General features: G+C 43.9%; 1 protein-coding gene across 2 annotated transcripts in view; it reads left to right on the top strand.

Annotated features, from left to right (window-relative positions):
* JMY (junction mediating and regulatory protein, p53 cofactor) overlaps positions 1-22,683 on the top strand; it is a 651,557-nt gene that overhangs the window by 403,666 nt on the left and 225,208 nt on the right. For both annotated transcript variants that reach the window (XM_069223266.1, XM_069223256.1), the window contains exon 8: positions 12,402-12,497. In XM_069223266.1, the coding sequence (XP_069079367.1) occupies positions 12,402-12,497 (96 nt within the window). The remainder of the gene's footprint in view (positions 1-12,401; positions 12,498-22,683) is intronic.

Below are 22,683 nucleotides of genomic sequence, written 5' to 3'. Positions count from 1 at the left end.
AGATTTGAATAGTTCCGCCCACATCCGGTATCCTGGAGCACTTCTTTACATAGTCTCTTCTTAAGTGTAGATGTTCACCTTACTTCATGAAGGCCTACAGAGATATTTAAAAGAACATAATGTGCAGCCTAGGTAAATAGGCTACAGTGGTGTGATTCTTCAGATTATACTTAGGAAACAGGGTTAAAATACCCTTAAAATGTACTATTTGTGGTAAATGTTTTACACCAAACCTCAAATCTCCTTGACAAACCCTTTTTCCCGACAAAGTAGAGATGAAGAATAGGAAAGCAGTGTAGCCCTGTAGTGAATCCTAGTTTGTTTTAACGGGTTAACAGGAGTTAGCTTAGCCGTAGGCTTGTAAACTTGTGCCCCCGCCACCCAGTGACTTTTAACCTACTTAGCTTGCTCTGGCTTAGTCCATTTAATTATTTATTTCCTTTAAAATGGCGGCCTTGTTTATAGTTAGGCCACTTGTTATGGGTTCTATTATCAGTGTCACTGCGCCAAGGCGTCAAGATCAAGCACGAAAGACAAACATACAGTAGGCATTCACACTTAGGGATTTTCCCTCTCTATACTTTCGAGGGATTGTTGATATTAATTGCCGTCCCAAGCATGCCTGTTATCTATTGTTATGAATAACACTTATGTCAGGGGACCTTGTAGATCTGTATAAATACAACACACTTTTAGACAGCTAATCAGAGGGATTCCGACCAGAGGGCATCGCCACTTTCGCTGATACCGATGCTGCAGTCATCTTGACACTGATCCAGTCTTCGTGTCCCTGCGGAGTCTGAGATAGAGACCTCATTCCAAGGTAACGAGGGTTGGGGGCTCCTCTCATGGACACGGTTTTGGCAGATTAGGTTTAACGAACCCAGCTCTTCCTTTTTAGGCAGGAGGTTAGACCTACTCTCCTTAGGGTATTAGGGCTTATTCCATCTTTTACATATACATATATTTCTTTCATATATTGCATAATGGTGGGGGTCTTTATAACAATGACTCTCCTCTTTACAATACTGTTGCTTGGTATATTCATTATCCTAATCATTGCAGTTCATGCAACTTATCACAAATTGCAGTTATGTTGAATAAAAACTATTATAACTTTACTGCATCTGTGTTATTGCCTTTGTTTGTATGAGACATAATAAATCTGTGAGAAAAGGGTAATTTCCGTTTAACCACGACAACCCTGAGATATTGTATTTTGAGTCCATGCGTAAGCGACTGCTACAAATCACCTTTTACTATTGTGTTTTTGGTGAGGTACTGCTAGTAAGCCGGTAAGGTTTGGACAACAGTTACAAATAGTTGTAGGAAGAGACTTAGGGCCTGATTCTAACTTTGGAGGACGGTGTTAAACCGTCCCAAAAGTGGCGGATATACCACCGACCGTATTACGAGTCCATTATATCCTATGGAACTCGTAATACGGTAGGTGGTATATCCGCCACTTTTGGGACGGTTTAACACCGTCCTCCAAAGTTAGAATCAGGCCCTTAGTCACCTACAAACGAAAGTACTGTCATCCTGAGACCAGCAGTCTTGCTCAGAGCAAGAGTCCAAACTACGACATGGCGCCACCAACGATGGTGTTTAGGCACTAATTTACGGTTACCCTGATTATCGCTGTCTCACAGACAACAAGTACCCTCAGTACCATTATACGGAGACGTCCGTGGTCTTTGGGAGAATCCTCCTCAGCCAAACAGGTAACTCCTAAATAGGCAGTAGGTTGTTCGAGCTCGAACTCACAAAAGGAAAAAACGTCCCCTATTTTGGTGTTTCGTTTCTCTAAACAACTATGGCTAATACCATAGACATTCCTGCGAATGCTAGACATGCACTTACACAACATTTATTAGCACATGGCCTTACAGAAGAGGGCAGGGAAGTTACTTTGATTATAGAAGCAACTGAAGCTTACCAAACGGAAACATTTTACTGTTGGGTTGCCTTTCCTGAGGCTGACCAACGAACGCACACATTTCACACCTATGACATTGCGGACGTACCCGTAAGGTACGAAGCATACCAGTATCATGAAATATCGCTCACATATCAGGAGCATCAAAACTGGTTTGAAGGCGCCCTACCACATATACTGCGACGAGTGAGGCTAGGTCCTTTAAGTAATGAAGGGCCTACGTGGCCCATGTTTGCCACATATACACCTCACCCAGGCATACAGACTATGCCGCTTGTAGATTTAAGGATATTATATAATGAATTAGTGGCATTATATAGACGATTGGTCCAGTTCGTAATGCGAACATTAAACACTACACCAGCGCGTCCGGCACCGCCAGTAGCTGGTGGATATCAATTGGCTACTGGGATTAATCCACAAACGGTGCATACCATTATGGGTAAAGTGCCCTCGGATCGAGAAAAAATACCGTTCTGGATTGCTCAGAAAACAAATCAGCTGGAAGCTGTGTTCCCCCATACGGGGCCACAGGAGAAACATAGATTGCTCACTATGTGCTTGCCATTCGGGATGGTTCCCTCGGTTGATGAATGTGCCACTTGGGGTACAGTCTTTGCTGCTGTTTATACTACCACGCATGGTACCCCTACACTGGCCAATTTGCCGGAAGTGTTGAAACAAATACAAAATGAGCATGGGGCTGCACCAGCCCTAGATCTGGGGATGAAATTGATGCGTAACTTTGACGCCGTCTCCTCGATAATATTAAGTCATATTAAAGGGGAAGCAGTAGCACTGGCGATACGCCAGCGTCTCCGGGAAACTCCACACCAGGAACAAGAGAGACAGCTACCGAAAATAATCTCTGATACCTATACTAGTATAGGACGGGACGGGATGGGCTGGGAGCCAAACCTAAAAAATTGGACATACCAAGTACCACCCATAAGGAAGGTACAAGGCAAGCACTAGAAGGGTCTAAAAAGCGCTGGGACAAACAAAAGGATTTCAAGGATAGGAGAAATAAAAGAGCTGATTCTCCGCATCCGGAGTACTCCGACAGGAGATATAATTTCAGGAATAGGGATAACATTAGAACTCCAGACAGATATACTGATTCACGTCCTTCTCGTTCCTTTCAGGACGCACCGGATAAACGTAGCGAGAGAGGGGGCCGTCAAGATCGACGTCCGGAATACGTGAAAGAAAAGAAAGACTCACTGCAGTCTACCATTAAAAAAGAAGAAAAGACTCCTCAGCAGATGCCACAATTTAAAAAGAAGAAAGTGGCAGCACTGACAGTAAAAAATGCCAGTAGTATTGAGAACACTGTTGAGGAACAAGAGGTGGGCAGTGACTCTGTTGGACAGCGCGGCAGAGGTCACGATATGTCGCCAGAGTCTGAAAGATCATCTGGATGCGACAGCAACTAGCGATTACATCGCAGTTGAAACGGCGGATGGCCGCGTACTTCCACCGATCGGGTTTTTGATTTAACAATTCAGATAGAGGGAGACGTGGAACGCATTATTAGTGTAATATTTTGGGATGAACTTACTAGTGATATCCTGTTGGCCAAGAGAGACTGGCCACCTGAACATGTCCGCATGCTCCCACATGGGGAAGATGCCATTTTGTCTTCTTTCTCCGATCTTGTTCCGGAGACAGACAAACAAGCCTATGCTGCTGAATGGGCTTTAGCACAGGCACCTGCATTATACCGTAATCATGTAGGATGGGACAAGGACTCTCCTTGTCATGTTATTCCCGTTCGGTCTACACCACACCCGCAGCCACAATACCCTGTTAAACATGAAGCAAAAGCTCCAGCGACGGAGATACTGTCACAACTTGAATACCAGGGAGTAATTGAGCCCTGTACATCGGCAATTAATAATCCGCTATTTACCGTTGCGAAACCTGATCATTCATATAGAATAGTGGTTGATTATAGGCACTTGAATAGTCATGCACGCACTTATGCTATACAAAATTCACACAGCACAGCGCTAATTAATAATATAGTGCGTAAAAAATACAAAACTACATTGGAAATATCTAATGGTTTTTTCTGCCAGAATTTAGCACATGAAAGTAGAGACCTAAGTGCATTTTCCTATGGTTCTCAGAAACGCTTTTGTCGTTTGCCACAAGGCTATACAAACAGCCCAGGACTGTTTTCGGCCCGTGTCACATCAATATTACAGGAGCTTGATTCCGAGGCATTATCATATGTGGATGATATCTATCTCACTGATGACACCCTTGACATTCATCTTGCCAGGGTCGATCGGATAATTTTGGGATTTGCCGCCTTCGGATATAAATTTAATTTTAAGAAAAGCAGGATAGCCTTTCTTAGTGTATTGTTCCTAGGATATGAACTATCAAACGAGGGGAAGAGCCTGGCCCCGCACTTCCTAGAGAAGTGTGCTCAGCTACAGCCTCCGAACACGCTTAAGAAATTGCAGTCATTACTGGGTTTCTTTAATTTTGGCAGAACATATATTCCAGATTATGCTGAACGCGTAAAGCCACTATATGACTTAATTCAGCCCAATTATTCTAGCAGGCGATGGACAATTGAACACACACACATCCTAAGGGACATACAACGAGACATGCTAGAAGCTAGACACTTGTACACACGGGACAATAAAACGAATTTGGTCATCAGAATAATAGCTGGTGCCCTAGGATTTACCTATGTCACCTTTAATGAGGGTGACACAGTGCCAATAGCATACAAATCACATTTGTACTCCCAATGCAGAAAAACGTTTTGCTCCTACTGAAAAAATTCTGACGGCAGTTCAGATTGCCGTCATAAAGGAGAGACCGCTTGCCCAGGGGAAACGCATTGTTGTTGTCTCCCCGGTTCCGGCCTTAGAGGCTGTCACTAAAGCGAGCGTTCCTAACCCTAAGGCATTGCATCCACGCTGGATTCAATGGGCAACATCTCTGACCGCCACTGATGTTGATTATGTGTTTGACCCAAGACTTCAGACACAAGAATTTCTCCAGTATGAACATGATTACCCCGCTCCCTTACACATATTGCCAATAGACAGTTATGATACCATCATATACACTGACGGATCGGCACAACCGGCTGTGGGTACTAAACATCAATACTCGGCAGCTTGCGCAGCCGTGTAAGGGGTAATGGAAGACGGAGTTTTTCATCCTCATAACACGTACACTCAGACCTTAGGGGACTGCACAGCCCAGTTGGCCGAGCTTAAGGCTCTTCTTCTAGCGCTCGAACATTCAGAGCCAGGAACACAGACTTTGATCGTCTGTGATTCGTATTACTGCGTCCAGTCATACAATGAATACCTCAATCATTGGATACTGAACGGGTTTAGAGATTCTAAAGGGAACACCATTAAACACAAAATATTGTGGGGAAGGGTGGCTGATCTTAAGGATAAGCTGCCATGTGTCCATGTAGTTCATACATTGGGGCACCAACGTGTAGGAATACATGTTGCCGGTAATACATTGGCTGACGAAGCAGCCAAAGCTTCAGTGGCTACGGCTTCTGTGGCTGCAGTGACTCGTTCTCGGACGAGGTTGGATAATGAAATACTGATTGCCGTTAAAGCCTCGGCTGCACAAAATGTTGCTTTTGCAACAATTCCTGATGTTGGTGATCGAGTGATCCCAAATGAAGACCAAAGATTGGAACCGATTACAGCTGCTCATGAGGGTGTCGCTTCTGCACATGCTGGTATACAGGCCACTATCACCATTCTACAACAACGGTACTGGTGGCCTGGTCTATGCAAACGGACTAAACAGTATGTCCTTTGCTGTGACATTTGTCAGCAGATTAAGGGCTCGAATATCAGACGCCCTCCGCAGACATCTCTCTTAGTGTCAGACAAACCACTCCATTGTGTGTACCTGGACCATTGTGGTCCTTTGCAACCTGATGGTGCATACAAATACATTTTAGTGGCTGTAGATTCCTGTTCTAGATCCCTGTGGGTATGGCCACAGCGGTCGGCTGACGCCCGGACTGTTATAAAAGATTTGCTGATCTTTATCGGTACATATGCGGTTTCAGCATTCCATTCGGACCAGGGCCCTGCATTTGCCTCTAAGGCTTTCAGGGACACCATGAGGAGGATGGGTGTTGAACTCCATTACTCCTCACCATACCATCCCGAGGGAAATTCGGTCATGGAGAGGCGGAATCGTGATCTAAAGCAGTCCTTAACAGCTTGAGTATTAGGTTCAGGCCGTAGTTGGTTACATCACCTATATGGGGTCCAGAGAGCACTGAATAATCTGCCAAGACGGTCCTTGAGGGGAAAGTCTCCATATGAGGTTCTCTTTGGGACAACTATGTATGTTCCCGATCTTGATGCCCCTGGTATGGTGGCAGCAGAAACACCATTTGACATAAAAGAACGTCTCGCTGTTTTACAGGAGTTTCAACAATTCCGTGATGATAAATCATCTGCAAGCGCTGCCTCCTTGGGAATAAGGGATTTGGCGAAAACTTCGACTGGCTGGATTCCTAGCGTTGGGGATTTGGTTCGTGAGAAGATCGCTGTGAAAAAAGAGTTTGGTCCAGCATACAGAGCACCTGTACCGGTCTTGGGGATAAAAGGCACCAGGACGGTCATCCTTCCGCCATTATCTGGTTCCAAATCAAACAGATTCATCTCCATTGATGACATCAAATTACACCATGTGGCCGATTCTTCACAGTAGACCAGGAGGTCCCTTGGGTGGTTCCCGATCCCCTCTCACTACCCAACAGGACATCCCTCTACATAGTAGGATGACCATCGCTACTACTGAATATGCAACTATGTCAGCTGCTGTTCCAGACACTTCCTCGACCATGGGGAGGGCGGAAAATGAACTTTTGTTGGTTCCTGTAACAACTTCGGAGAACGCACCGCTACAGGATTTGGCTGTATTTTACACGAACACTTCCACGACTGGTAACGTCATCTATCATGAACCTCCACGAACAGTGGATGGGAATTCGATGAGTCCTGTGTTTGCGGAGACTTCCTCTGGCTATTTTGTGGACATTGATGATTTTTCTTCAGATTCATCCTCAACTGAGACTGACAAACTTTCCAGAGGTAGCAAGTTCTATCAATGGCTTAAAAAGAACTATTTGATATATCCATGGAACTATCTCTGGTTCTGTTTGACATTTATTGCATTGTTTTTATGGATTGGTTTTGTGACTGTTTTCTTTTTACTAATTAATGGTCACTATATTGCTGATCGCTCCTCAGTGGAGCCTGTTGATGTAATTTTAACACTGCATCATTCATCACATAAGGTCCGACGTGATTTGTCCCCTGTCAATATTACAGCTATTCCAATTTCTGATGGGATTGTTTGGGACAAAGTTCCGTTCGATATATACGGGCCTACAGAGATAATTCAAATACCATACGTGTTCAAAATTTCTATGTCTGATGTTATTACACCTCATGTTGTCTCTGATGATTGGGATGTCCAAACAGTGGATTCCATGCTAACTGAAATGAAGGACTACTCCGCTTTTGGAAGTGATGATGTATATGATTTTACAATGAATTATGGTGAAATGTTCTGCTATAATAATTGGGGACATCACTACCTGCACCGTGCAACTAGATATAGGCCTCTTTTTAACTATACACAATGGGAACATTGTTCAACACCACGGGTGGGGAGTCCAAAGTATTACAGTGACAAATTCACATACTTTTCTGGGCATGATACAACGAAAGCTGAATCTTATTATTTTAAATTACCTAAGACACACATTAGAAAACTATTGCTAACAGATACAAAACTGATTTATTCAGATCCCTTTGTTTCCCGACTTTCGATTGAGGGTTATGAATATTGGAGGGACACTATCGATTTGAAGAGTGTATGGGGGACGCAAGATTGGCAGATACAGGGTAGGGAGGCTTTGTTTCGAGCTTGCTTAATTCCTGTGCAAATGATTTTTTTAAATGACACTGTTGAACAGACATCATGTCTGGGATTAGCTAAAATAAAGGATCTAAACACACCCAGTATCCCTACACCGATAAAATTTAAAGATTGGCAACACTTTCTAAATGTTTCTGAGGAAAGGCTGGATGCATTGGTTAAGGCTGGTGACTATAATTCTTCACTTTCCAGTCCCGGGGGATGGTTGGTATGGCCCACCGATAATGATGAGTGTCAAAGGCGTTTTTTGAACTCTTCAGGGGTCTTTTCCATTCATAGACCAGACCCTCGCTTTTTGTCAGGTCAGCATGCTGGTATAATTACAACTTAGTGTGGGCAAGCTGTGCCAACAATGGGTACAAACGAACACCTTAACAGAGGTGAAACAACACCTGAATACTCTTTCTGACAGTATAGACCTACAAGATTTCCTATTAGGTCCTAGAAAGCAACGCTCGAAACGGTTTTTATATGCCATGTATAATGAAATTTGGAAACTTTCTCAAATTGAGGCTGCTGCACGTTTACGGCAACTTGATAAAGAGAATTTGGAAAACACTTTGGCTGTTGTCGACAATGGCATGAACACGCTATCCAACAGGATTTATTCCCTGTCGAATATAGTGTCATCTGCTATTGATATCACTCAGACTGATTTGTCTCGGTTATATCATGGGCAAACACAGCTGCGTTCCATCATGCAGCTGAGTTGGGCATTACAGACGCTGAAAAGTGGCCACATTCCATGGAAATACCTTAATGGGAGTGAACTATTCGCTGCTTTTAATTTTTCCAGGGAACAAGTGACAATGGCTAAAAGAGAGGCTTGTTTCACCTTGCTTCAAGTAGAAAAATTAGATAAGTTGCCCTTCACGGTAGCAGAGAGTCCTTCAACTATCTGGCTCTTACACGGCATTATTTATTTACCATTTTCAACGTTTCGTTTCTCAAGCTGCCTGAAACATCTTGCAGTGGGACGATATGAACGGCTAGGAGATAGCTTTATTAAGGAAGAGTGGGAGTTGCCCTTTGAGTATCGATGTCTGAACGGCGAACAAGAGGTCTTTCTTAGCGGAAGTGAATGTGAGACTACTGTTCGTCATTCCATGATATGCAAACAGGTGTCTCTTCACGGTCTTTGCAATGCGGGGGTCGCGAATTTGGCCTGTTTTCTGAAGGGTACTCCCGTCCCCTTGATTCGTTCAGTGTTTCATGTTCTTTCTAATGGGAGTTATGTTCTTCTGAGCGATGACAGCTGTTGCGGCTTGCGACCTGGAATTGCCTACGCAATCTTAGTCACGAAGGTCGTTACGTGTTGTGGCCATGTTTTGTTTCCCTCCCACACGAGAGATACATGTATCTGAAATGTGGCCCCACATTGATACTATTAATGTGAACTATGACAAGTTGAGTAGACTGAAGGCGCTATTGTTTCAAAAACAGGTCGCCTTGACATCCGCAAAAGAGACGTATGCTCTCCAGGTTGCGAGATCATCAGCCGAGATACAATCCCTTTTAAATACCGATTTCCCCAAACACTTTGGAGAGTTGGTGTCCAGAATATTCAATGCTTCAAGCACAACTGGGATTGTTCATTTCTTTAAGGCTGTCGGGTCTGGTTTCGTGTCCATCTTCCAGACTGTCTTCGGAGTCATCCCATCAGCCATCCATTCACTTTTTTCCAGTGTGTTTGGTGGCTTTCCAATTATTTTGGCTTTAATTGGCGGACTACTACTGCTATTTTTTCTGATTCGCAGTGGTTGTTTTTTTCCAGCGACACAGAGCAATGGAGCCGCTCCCGTCAACGCCGCTGTGCCGTGAACGCATGGTTCGGATCTTCGGTACGCCTTTGCTGGTGGAACTGGAATTTGACTGGTCATTGTCATTCCGGCCTCTACTGTGGTGCGTACAACCGGTGTTCCGCTGCATATGGTGTCTCTTTGAACATCTGCCTATGGTCTGTCTTGCTGTTGCACCGACGACATCTGTGGACCACGAACTGCTGATGTCCCCGATGAGGGTTCATACACGGTCATGCCCCTTGAGACTGAGGTTGCTCCGCGAGGCCACCTATGAGCCTTCTGTTATTCGATCTAACATGGATGAGGACACTACAGCGAGTGTCGATACACCGATGACTATGGCTCACTTCTGCTCTGTGGATCCGTTTGACCGTCCAGCTCTCGATTTCACTTCAGACGATGTTGACTAATTTTTGAGATCCTTGAATGGTGACTTCGATGACATTCTTCAAGATCCTGCATATAGCACATAATTTAATGAATTCGCTTGCCAATTCCCGATTCTAATCAAAGAAGCAATTATACTAAAAGTTTGCTATACTTGTCATGGTTGATATTAAAGTCTCTGAAATGTTTTTTAGAAACGAATTTTATAACACAGCATTTATTTTTTCGTTACGTTTTTTGGCTTTTTAGTTCAGTAGCAGCTTTTTAGCGATTGGGTTTTCTTTACCTTCATAATACCTGTTACGGCAATGGGGAGGGTGTAGTGAATCCTAGTTTGTTTTAACGGGTTAACAGGAGTTAGCTTAGCCGTAGGCTTGTAAACTCGTGCCCCCGTCACCCAGTGACTTTTAACCTACTTAGCTTGCTCTGGCTTAGTCCATTTAATTATTTATTTCCGTCCCAAGCATGCCTGTTATCTATTGTTATGAATAACACTTATGTCAGGGGACCTTGTAGATCTGTATAAATACAACACACTTGTAGACAGATAATCAGAGGGATTCCGACCAGAGGGCATCGCCACCATCGCTGATACCGATGCTGCAGTCATCTTGACACTGATCCAGTCTTCGTGTCCCTGCGGAGTCTGAGATAGAGACCTCATTCCAAGGTAACGAGGGTTGGGGGCTCCTCTCATGGACACGGTTTTAGCAGATTAGGTTTAACGAACCCAGCTCTTCCTTTTTAGGTAGGAGGTTAGACCTACTCTCCTTAGGGTATTAGGGCTTATTCCATCTTTTACATATACATATATTTCTTTCATATATTGCATAATGGTGGGGGTCTTTATAACAATGACTCTCCTCTTTACAATACTGTTGCTTGGTATATTCATTATCCTAATCATTGCAGTTCATGCAACTTATCACAAATTGCAGTTATGTTGAATAAAAACTATTATAACTTTACTGCATCTGTGTTATTGCCTTTGTTTGTATGAGACATAATAAATCTGTGAGAAAAGGGTAATTTCCGTTTAACCACGACAACCCTGAGATATTGTATTTTGAGTCCATGCGTAAGCGACTGCTACAAATCACCTTTTACTATTGTGTTTTTGGTGAGGTACTGCTAGTAAGCCGGTAAGGTTTGGACAACAGTTACAAATAGTTGTAGGAAGAGACTTAGTCACCTACAAACGAAAGTACTGTCATCCTGAGACCAGCAGTCTTGCTCAGAGCAAGAGTCCAAACTACGACAGCCGATAGGCTGCTATTATGTGAGTGGAAAAAATGACTGCGGCTTTAAGGCTTCAGAGACCACCAGTATCCCATCATGCCCTTTTTGTTTATTGTAGATTTAGTGCAAACATCTTCCTCTCCCAAAGCAAGTGATGATCACAGATATTTTCTTGCACTCATTTTTCAATGCACAGCACTCTGTCTTTGACACTGCTCTCCACTAACACTACTCACCCGCTGAGTGGAAAACAGTCTGAGGTGGAGCCTGGGTACTGGTGCATTGTGGACCAAAGATGGAGTCACTACAGGTCTTATGACTCAAACATATTCAAATAAAAACAAGTTGTATTTTATAAGGGTATATGCTATTTGCTCTCTAACTATGAAGGACAGGATACCAACTAAAATTAATAATCCTAGGTAGATAGTTTTGGGACTTTCAGCAGCCCATAATCATTGTATTAAGGAATGTGGATAGAAGGGCTATAGATGTGCTAATTAAAATAACTTATTTGAGACTACCATTGATGGAAACATTTTGATGCACCTCTTTGGGCCTGGCTTAGAGTTTGGTTGTAAACGTAAATGCCCTGATTTCTGACGGCAGTGCTGAATCCTGCAGAGAATCCACCAGTGTAATTTCCTCCACTATACAGATGGTATAGTGACATGGATTCGCTTACAAATTTCGCATCTCCAGAAATAAACTAAATTTACAATTCTACATCAGGTTCTTAGCAATATTGAAAGCATTTATTTTCCAGCATACTCAATCACTTAATAAATCACTCTTCTAACTCCTGCCGCAGTATGTTTAGTAGCCAGGTGATTGTTATAGTAGCAATTTTCATATAGTTTCACCAAAAGGATATTCACTATAAAAAGAAAGCCATATGCTTTTACATACATTTTCTTCCAATAGACCTAATAATTTTACATATGTAATAAAACAAACTTGTGAGACCAATATTTGTGCTTATAGGCTTTTCTTATTATTAATGTCAAATTGTTGCTATTTTGGTTAGTATACAAATTTTGATGGGATAATTTTTATATGGGTTCCATTAGAAACGTGATCAGTTGCAAGATGATGAAGAAAAGAAAACCACCTTGTTTAGTCAAGAAAGACAGAAAACATTGGACCGGCTTCGCATGTTTAAGCAGGTATTTCACCATTATCTGATTTAATTGTCTTGTTTCTTCATTACTCAATTTTCAGTTTATTAATTTGGCAAGATAATCAAGTTATCTTCTCTCATTTTAAGTCATTAACTAACTGCTTGGAAGTGACACCTAACCAACAGTCTCAATTGCTTGATATATTGTGACTTGAAGCTACTGTGATCATTTTTTACTTCCTTAAAATCATGCATTGTATCTGAATTGCAACTGATACACCTGTCCAGACCATTGTTACCTCCAGTGTGCCCTTGTCTGTGTTTTGTCTCTGTTCTAAACTAAGGGTAATATCCTCAAGTCATCAAGCTCTAAGAGAGAAAGTTTATTTGAAACCTAAGGGATTTTGCTGTAGCTGTACATCCCACGATTTCACTTTTCTTTTATATGGATTTATGAAAAAAATTAGAAATTCTTCATAGCAGTAAAGATCCAATGGAACAGAACTACACAATGTTTGTACCCTGATTCCAAAACAATAGGCAGACAAGAGACTTCTTTTTGTAAGTCTATTGTTCGAGAATAATTTCAGTTGTATCCCTGATAAAAAAAACTATAGTCTCACATTTGCGAGTCAACAGCAGAAATGTTGTGTATAACCTCAGATGAAACATTGGTTGCTGGGTGTAAAATAGTTTTTCCAAATTTGTACTTCTAGACTCAACATTCAGAGTTACAATATCTCAGGCATTTCATGCACCACTGGGACAGTTAGCCTTTAATTTCTTTTTTCCCCACACTGTGAGAAGACTCCCAGAAAAGAGTACTCTGACATTTTATCCATATTTCAAAATAAAACAGTTGCTTAACTGAATGCCTTCAATGTTATAGCATTTTGAAACCTTTTCCTGTCAAATAATTGTGGTTTAAATTTTGTCCCCCTCATTTTTCTTCCCAGGTGATTAGTGTCATTAACAACATAAAACTAAGGGGGTTATTCCAACTTTGGAGGAGTGTTAATCCGTCCCAAAAGTGACGGTAAAGTGACGGATATACCACCAGCCGTATTACGAGTTCCATAGGATATAATGGACTTGTAATACGGCTGGCGGTAAATCCGTCACTTTTCCGTCACTTTTGGGACGGATTAACACCTCCTCCAAAGTTGGAATAACCCCCTAAGTCTTATCTAGGAGATATCTTGCTCTTTCAGCAGTTTGAGCTTGCATGTACATTTGTATTTGTGCTTTCATTATAAATTTTATCTTTGGAGTCAAAGGTTTTTTCATGTCTTCTTGACGTTAGGAGGGGATTCTAGCTGTTGACAGATTAAACAGACTATTATCATTCCCACATGATAGAATTAGAATGCCTGTTTTCATATTCTCTATTTTATTGTGGTTGCATTCAATTGTTACACCGTTTTAAGTTGTGAACTTGAAAAAAAACATGTTCTTCTTCTTATTTTTTTTGATTAATGGAAAAATATAACAACCAGGTTTTCTGAAACCACTTGGATGGTTCTCCTGTTTATGATTATACCATTGCCTCAGGAATGCAGCGACCTGAATGTGTATATGTCGTAGTTTTACTCTTGCTTTAGGCAAGACTGCTGGTTTAAGGATGACAGTACTTATGTTTGTAGGCAACTGTGTCAATCCTACAACAAGTTGCAACTGTCGTCCCAACCCTCCCGGCTCACAAGCAGCACCTCACCAAAAACCCCAACAGTAAAAGGTGATTTGTGGCAGCCTTTACGCATGGACTCAAGAGTGTGACATCTCAGGTAGTGTTGTGGTTAAACAGAGATGATCCCTTTCTCACATTAACATGTCTCAATCACACATAGACAACGAAGGAGATGCAGTACAGTTTTAATAGGTTTTATTTAACAAAACTGCAATCTACAGTAAGTTGCATGGGCTGCAATGATTAGGATAATGAACAGTGCAAGAAACAGAATGGTAAAGACAAGAGTCATTAATACAAAGACCCCCACCATCTTGCAATGACATAAAATGAAATGAGATGTGAAATAATGTCCTAATAAGGTGAACCTAATCCCCAACCTAAAAGAGAGCTAGGTGTGTTAAACCTTATCTGCCAATGCGATGTCCATGAGAAGAGCCTCCCAACCCTCGTTATCTTGGAATGAGGTCTCTAGCTCAGACTCCTTCGGGACATGAAGACTGGGTGAGCGTCAAGGTGACGTGCAGCATTGATAGCAGTGATGGCATCTGGTCGGAATCCCTCCGACTGTCTGTCTAAGTGAGGTGCATTTATACAGATCTGCTGGCACCCCTGACATAGGTCTGTTCCCAAACAGTAGATAACAAGACATGCTTGGGACACCAATTGATGTAAACAGTTACCTCAAAGGCGTAAAGAGGGAAAGTATCTAATGTAAATACCTTAAGTTTGTTTATCTTTGTCACCTGATATTGAAGCCTCAGCACGGGTGGCATTGATAACGTGAAACTAAAACATTGCAGCCATCTTGGAAACGTATAATTAAATAATTGTGCTAAAACAGCACAAGCTAAGTAGGGTAAAAGTCACTAGGCGACAGGGACACATGTCCACAAGCCCGAAGGCTAAGCTGACTCCTGTTTCCCATTAAAACAAGATAGGATTCACTACATATATGCCTCTATCTTTTTTTCTCACATTCCCTCCGGCCTTGCCACTTGTAGGAAGGGATTAGCTGGACACCGACCACATCCATCTCTGCATCGACCGGAACCTTGATGCCAAAGGAGTTGAAGGCTTTGCCGCCAACCAGGAAGTCTGACACTGGCATAATCAAGCTGGTTCTCCATAGGATGCAGGAGCAACTCAGGCAGAAACGCCTGGTCATCCACCCACACATGGGCCTCATCCTTGCTCGCCCTTCAGGCCCTGCTACTCCATTCTCGTAACGTCAGCTGTCCTTTGAGGAGGCCTTGGACATTCCAATTTTGGCAAAACGAGGCATGAAAACAGATAAGGCTACCAGCCCCTTGCACCACCATCACCTCGCCCGTCACTCAGTCTTCGCCCGCATGCTTCTCCAAGAGACACAGGTGGGTGAGGGGGGGGGGGGGGGGGTTATGATACCTTTGACACTTCCCGACAGGGTGACCTATGAGACTTCTATTATGTAGACCACCAGGGCACCCAGACCTCTTCCCTGCCTGCCCCATCCCTCTGGATGAGTGCACATCCTTTCCGGAACTCACTATAAGTGCTGCCTCCTTTCATAATGTGGAACTGAGCCCTTAGAGGAGGACCTCTTCTTGAAACCATCTCATCCACTGACCGCTCTACTCAGTACCTCCTCATGCTCAAGGGCATATTACGTCATGCCCCTGACATTTGTAATGACCCTGTCCGGGCTAGGGTTATAACACCTAAGGTGGATAAAAAATATAAAGCCTCCTCTTTTGATCCACAGCTATATTCGCAGTCAGCTCCCACCCGATTCTCTAGTAATCATCACTACCAGTAAAAAAGTCAGTTCCCAGGCCAGCGGGGATGCGTCACCACCAGATAAGGAAAGCAAACGCAAAAAGGGAAACAGGTGGCCACGCAATCAGCCAACCACTAGCACATTGCTAATTTTGTCGGCCTTCTTGCAAAATTCAATTGTGCCCACTGGGATGAAATGAGACGAGCTCCTCCTGTATCTTTCTGAAGAGCATAGAAAATGGGGTCAGGAGAAGACAGGCTGATCTCAAACACCTCTATTCATTGTGCCCTGGACACAGCTGGCATGACTGCCAGAGGGGTAAATTCTAGTATTCTGCTGCGCAGACACACATGGCTTTGTATCTCTGGCTTTAACCCAAAAGTCTAGCAGAACCTGCTGAACATGACCTTTGATGGTGAGCACCATCAGATTAAAAAAGGATATGGAGACAGCCAGAGCCATGGAGGCACTACAATCACCCGCTCCCAGGGGTTGTTTTAGCGGGTCCGATAGGGGAAACCATTCCTAAGGCAAGGGTAGGTCCTCAAAAGGAGCTACTCCCACCTCCAAACCCTGACTTCTCTCGTAGGGGATTTCCATGTATAGTCATAGGCACTGAATAGTTCCGCACACCTGCGGGGACCCTGGAGCACTGTTCTGTAGTGTATTCTTAAGTGTAGATGTTTGCCTTTCTTGAAAAAAGGCCTGTTAAGTCACTTAAGAATATCAATGTGCAGCCTAGGTGAAAAGCTACAAAGGCCAAATTGTTCATTCTTTAGGTTGGAAAGAAAGGAAGCTGTAGTACAGATCTACCTTTAAAACCGTATTTATTCTACAAATGTAGTAAAGAACATACTCTCCAACTTTATTTACACCTTCAAATGAGAATGAAACAATGCAGGGCAGTGTAACCCATAGGCTGCCATTATACAGGATGTAAATAGAGCTGTGCCTTTAAGAAAAGAAAGTCTTCCTGTATCCCATCATGCACAGCAAAAGGCAGTTGCCTCAATTCTTTTTTACGGCTCCTTCTGACAGGACCCTGAAGCATTGAGCTCTACCTTTCATAGCTTTTTTTGACAAAAACTCAACTAAAATCCTTTGGATTTCAATTTCACTCGACGTTTTTCATCTAGAGTGAACATTTTCTAGCTTTTCCTGTCAAATTCTGACAGAAATTTGAGTTTTTTTTGTCACCAGAATGCCTTCTCTTTTTGATAAGTGCCCTAGTTGTGGCAGGAAAAAGGCCAAAACAGACCCACATCAAGTCTGTATTATTTGCCTACCGTCAAGTCACAAACCTGATGCCTGTGACATTTGCAAAACGTTCTCCAGAAGAACTCTTCGTGACAGGGAGAAAATCCACCTTCAGGCAAAAGAGGACAGGAGACGAAGAGGGCAATCTGCCACAGAGCGAGGAGAAGGTCAGTCTTCTACCAGGGCTCTCACTGTGTCCTATGGAGCAGCTGCCAGACCTCCTCACAAGCGTCATAGGTCTCCGACGACGTCGAGAGCATCGACGTCGAGACCAGGAACGGCGCCAACATGCTCGCCGTCGAGGACCGGATCACCGTCGAGGAAGAGCCATCGCTCGATGTTGACAAACATATCGCCGTCAAGGCGGCGTAGACACTCGCCGTCGAAGTTCCAGGTCACCGTCGATGCGACGGGGACGATCGATGTCGGTGGACAGTACTCGTCGGCGGAGACGATCGCCGTCATCCCATCGATGTCGAGGGAGATTGCCGTCAAAAAGCTCTCAACGACGAGAGGAGTCGACTCCGAGAGGTACTCGAGACCAAGGAGGGTCTATACCACCTCAGAATCCTCGGCCTCTCTCATTCTTTTACCACCTTCGCCTCAGCCTTCTCCTCAGCCGTCGCCTCTACCACAGACACCTCTGGCACCTACAGGTCCTCCGCCGGTACCTCCTTCAGAGTCCGCCCCAGTGACTCCTGCAGAATCCACAAGGTATTCTCGACATTCTTCGAGACGCTCTTCTTCATCTCAACATCATCATCGGGGTGAATCAGTTTGCAGATCTCCTCGTTCCCACAATAGACATTCCTCCTTATCCGACTTTATCTGACTCCCGGTCTCCGAGAGTTTCTCCCATAGACGATGTGAACACCTTTCAAGAGGTCCTAATTCGCGGTGCTACCAAGTTGAACATCCCTCTGGCAGTACCCGCTCCAACAACTTCTAACATTTTTGAAACATTACACCAGCGTTCTTCTAGACCATTACTACCGCTGGTCCCAGGACTACTTGAACCGGCAATGGACGTATTTTTAACACCGTCCACAGCTAAAACTGCTCCTTCCAGGCTTATAAAGAAATATCGTCCTCCGGAGTAGGACCCTTTGTTTCTGAGGGCCGATCCAGTGCCCGATTCGGTAGTAATCGTGGCTGCTAAGAAGTTACATTCTATGTCTCTGTCTTCTTCTTCGCCACCGGACAAGGAGAGTAGAAAAATGTATGCCGCAGGCCGCAAAGTTTGCTCCACCTCAGCCATCACTATGAAAGCGGCTAGTGCTACTGCCCTGTTGGGCAGATATGATCGTGCACTTTGGGACTCTGTGCTGCAATCTGCGGAATACCTCCCTAAGGATAAAAAAGAGGATTTTTTTGGAGATCGTTAATGAAGGTGCCATGGTCTCCAATCAAGTGATAAGCGCGGCTGCAGACTCCTCTGTGTTATCCGCACATAATTATTCTCATGGAGTTTCGTTCAGAAGACACGCATGGCTACGCCTTACGTCACTTAAACCAGAGGCGCAACAGAGAATACAAAATTTCCCCTTTTCAGGTTCCACTTTGTTTGGTTCTCATGCTGACGACGAAATGTTGAGGATGAAAACGGAAATGGCCACTCTAAAAGCGGTGGGCCTCGAGAGACCAAGAGAGCAACGGAAAACATTCCGTCCCTACCACCGTAGACTCTTTACTCAAAGATTTCAAACACCACAGTGGATGCCTTCAAGATCCCAGCAACAGCAACAACATCAGAGAACCTTTTCGACCCAACGAAAGCAAACAAGGGGTCGCTCTACGCCACAAGCCCAAACAGCTCGTCAGGCACCAGTGCGTCTAAGCCCTGAATCCTCGCTTCCCCCTCCTCCGTTACCCACTCCGGTAGGGGGAAGTGTCTCAAGTCATCTGGAAGAGTGGCAACGCATCACGTCAGACGCCTGGGTGTTGAATATTGTGAGGAATGGCTACTGTCTCAGGTTCATCAGCCCCCGCCGTCTATTCCACCCAAATCGGTGAATCACCACCTCAACGCTCTCCAAGTGGAAGTAACAACCCTATTACAAAAGAGAGCGATAGAACCTGTCCCTATCAACCAGCAGGGAAAGGGAATCTATTCGAGGTACTTTCTGGTACCAAAAAAAGACAAACACGAGTTTCGTCCCATTCTAGATCTAAGGGTAGCCAACAAATGGATTGGCAGAGAGAAATTCAGGATGCTATCCTTACACCAAATCTATCCCCAACTTCGCCAAGGCGACTGGCTCTGTGCAATAGATCTCCGCGACACTTACTTTCACATTCCTGTGATAAAAAAGCATCAGAAGTTTTTGAGATTCCTCGTCGGAAAAAGTCATTACCAATTTACGGTGCTTCCTTTCGGCCTCAAATCAGCACCGAGGACGTTTTCCAAAGGCATGGCGGTGGTGGCAGCCCATTTAAGGAAACATTGAATATTCGTCTACCCCTATCTAGACGATTGGCTCATGAAAGCATCCACATACCTAGAGGCTCAACAGCATCTCAACTGGACTCACCAGCTACTCCAGAGACTGGGCCTTCAGGTCAACCTCTCCAAATCCACAGCAACACCTGTTCAGAGGTTGCATTACTTAGGCGCCATCATAGAAACCACTCAAGGAAAGGTGTTTCCTTCGGAGGAACGACAGTTATCAATCCTCAAAAAGTGCCAGAAGCTCGAGAAAATGCCTCAGACCACTGCAAGAGCGATATCCTTTCTCCTGGGCTCGAATGCGTCTTGCATCTACCTCATTCCCAATGCTCGCCTCCATATGAGACCCTTACAGGAATGTCTAGAGAATCAATGGTATCAACTAGTGGACGATTGGGAGAACAGCATCTTCCTTTCTCCCCATGCCATACAATCTCTCAAGTGGTGGTGTTCCCCGAGCAATCTTCTGAAGGGGATCCCATTCCAACAGCCTCCAACCCAAACCATAGTCACGGATGCATCGCTGCTTGGATGGGGAGCGCATATGGATCACCTCCAAATACAAGGCACGTGGTCACAGAGAGAGCGACTGTATCACATCAATCTGTTAGAACTTCGCGCAGTCCATCTTGCACTCAAGGCCTTCCTCCCCTCATTGAAGGCGAAAACTCTACTTCTCCAGACAGACAACATGGCCACCATGTATTATTTAAACAAACAAGGGGGTACCAGATCCAGGACTCTGTCGACAGAGGCCCAAACAATTTGGCACTGGCTTCTAGCCAGGAACCTATCGCTAGTGGCAACTCACCTTCCGGGCATACAGAACGTCCAAGCGGATGCCCTCAGCCGAGCAATGGACGAAAACCACAAGTGGGTTTTGCACAACGACGTCGTCCGCTCCATTTTTTTCCAGGTGGGGTACCCCTTCTATAGACCTATTCGCAACCCCAGAAAACAAAAAATGCAAAAAGCTTCGCCTCCAGATACTACCATCCAGGAACATTGGGGAATGCCCTGTGGATAAACTGGTCAGGAGCATTTCTTTACGCCTTTCCACCGCTTCCCCTGATACTGACAGTCCTCCTCAAGCTGTCCAACTCTCACACCAAGATGATTCTCATTGCCCCAGAATGGCCACACCAGTGGTGGTTTCCAGACCTCCTTCACCGGTCACTCAAACCGCACATCAGATTACCTTGTCGCCCAGACCTTCTCACGAAGTTTCGAGGCCAGATGACACATCCCAACCTCTCATCGTTGAATTTGGCAGCATGGCTCCTGAGTTAGTACAATAGGGTCACCTGAATCTACCTCAGGACTGCATGGAGATTCTAAGGGAGGCAAAGCGCCCTTCCACAAGAACAGCTTATGCCTTCAAATGGAAAAGGTTCTGCATGTGGTGCTTGGAAAAGAACATTGACCCAATAACATGCGGAGAAGAAGATATTCTTCCATACTTGTTAAATTTGCCGAAGTCTGGCTTGCAATTGTCATCAATACAAGTACACCTGGCAGCTCTAACAGCATATAGAAAGAGCCCTTCCCAATCCTCTTTCTTTAAAATTCCAATCATAAAAGACTTCCTAGAAGGTTTGAAAAAGGTCTTTCCTCCCATTAGACGGCCATCTCCTCCATGGGAGATGAATATTGTCCTCTCGCATCTGATGCTGCATCCTTTTGAACCAATACATAAAGCATCACTCCAACATCTTACATGGAAAACTGCTTTTCTGGTTGCAATCACTTCAGCTCGCAGGGTCAGTGAGATCCAGGCCCTTTGCGCTCAAGAACCTTATACAGTTTTTCATTCTTCAAAAGTAGTAATGAGGACACATCCAAAATTTCTACCTAAAGTCGTTTCAGACTTTCATGTAAACCAAACCATCTCATTACCGACTTTCTTCCAAAATCCGTCTACTCCTGCTGAGAGAACCCTACATTCTCTCGATGTTAAAAGGGTCTTAAAATTCTACTTGGATAGAACAAAATCCTTGCGCAAATCACAGCAGCTGTTTATTAACTATGGCCCAGTTAGAACAGGTTTAGCCACTTCCAAACAATCCTTATCCAGGTGGATTGTTTCTTGTATCATATTCTGTTATCAGTTAGCAAATAAATCCCTCGATGGCAGGCCAAAAGCCCATTCCACTAGGGGGAAGGCAGCAACTGTTGCTTTTATGAGAAACATTCCTTTGGCAGAAATATGCAAAGCGGCTACCTGGAAATCTGTCCATACCTTTACTAAGCATTACTGCCTTGATTCAGATGCTAGGACAGATGCTCAGGTTGGACAGGCCTCTCTCAAGAATTTATTTGCGTAATTTATTGTTACGGTATTGTTCTGTCTACTCCACCGCGGTTATTGGGATGGGCTTGCTAATCTATTCAGTGCTTATGACTATACATGGAAATACCCTATTTCCATGATAGTCATAAGCAGCCCTCCCTCCTCCCCGGTGGAGTTGACATAAGGATATCCACAATAATAACTGTGTTGTTAATTAAAAGGATATTCAGGTTTCTTCATGTCATATTACAAGCCTACAAAAAGAACTGAGGCAACTGCCTTTTGCTGTGCATAATGGGATACAGGAAGACTTTCTTTTCTTGAAGGCACAGCTCTATTTACATCCTGTATAATGGCAGCCTATGGGCTACACTGCCCTGCATTGTTTCATTCTCATTTGAAGGTGTAAATAAAGTTGGAGAATATGTTCTTTACTAAATTTTTTGAATAAATACGGTTTTAAAGGTAGATCTGTACTACAGCTTCCTTTCTTTCCAACCTAAAGAATGAACAATTTTGCCTTTGTAGCTTTTCACCTAGGCTGCACATTGATATTCTTAAGTAACTTAACAGGCCTTTTTTCAAGAAAGGCAAACATCTACACATAAGAATACACTACAGAACAGTGCTCCGGGGTCCCCGCAGGCGTGCAGAACTATTCAGTGCTTATGACTATCATGGAAATACCCCTACGAGAGAACTGGAGTTACAGGTAAGAAACCATTCCTTGTCTCTCCTTCCCTCGCCCACACCATACCTGTTGAGGGCGCTTACAAGGCTTTGTTCCCATGTG

The sequence above is a fragment of the Pleurodeles waltl genome, chromosome 1_1, assembly GCF_031143425.1.
Source record: "Pleurodeles waltl isolate 20211129_DDA chromosome 1_1, aPleWal1.hap1.20221129, whole genome shotgun sequence".
NCBI classification, from domain to species: domain Eukaryota; kingdom Metazoa; phylum Chordata; class Amphibia; order Caudata; family Salamandridae; genus Pleurodeles; species Pleurodeles waltl.
Note: the sequence above shows the minus strand (reverse complement) of the source record. Positions and strands in the feature narration are given on the sequence as shown.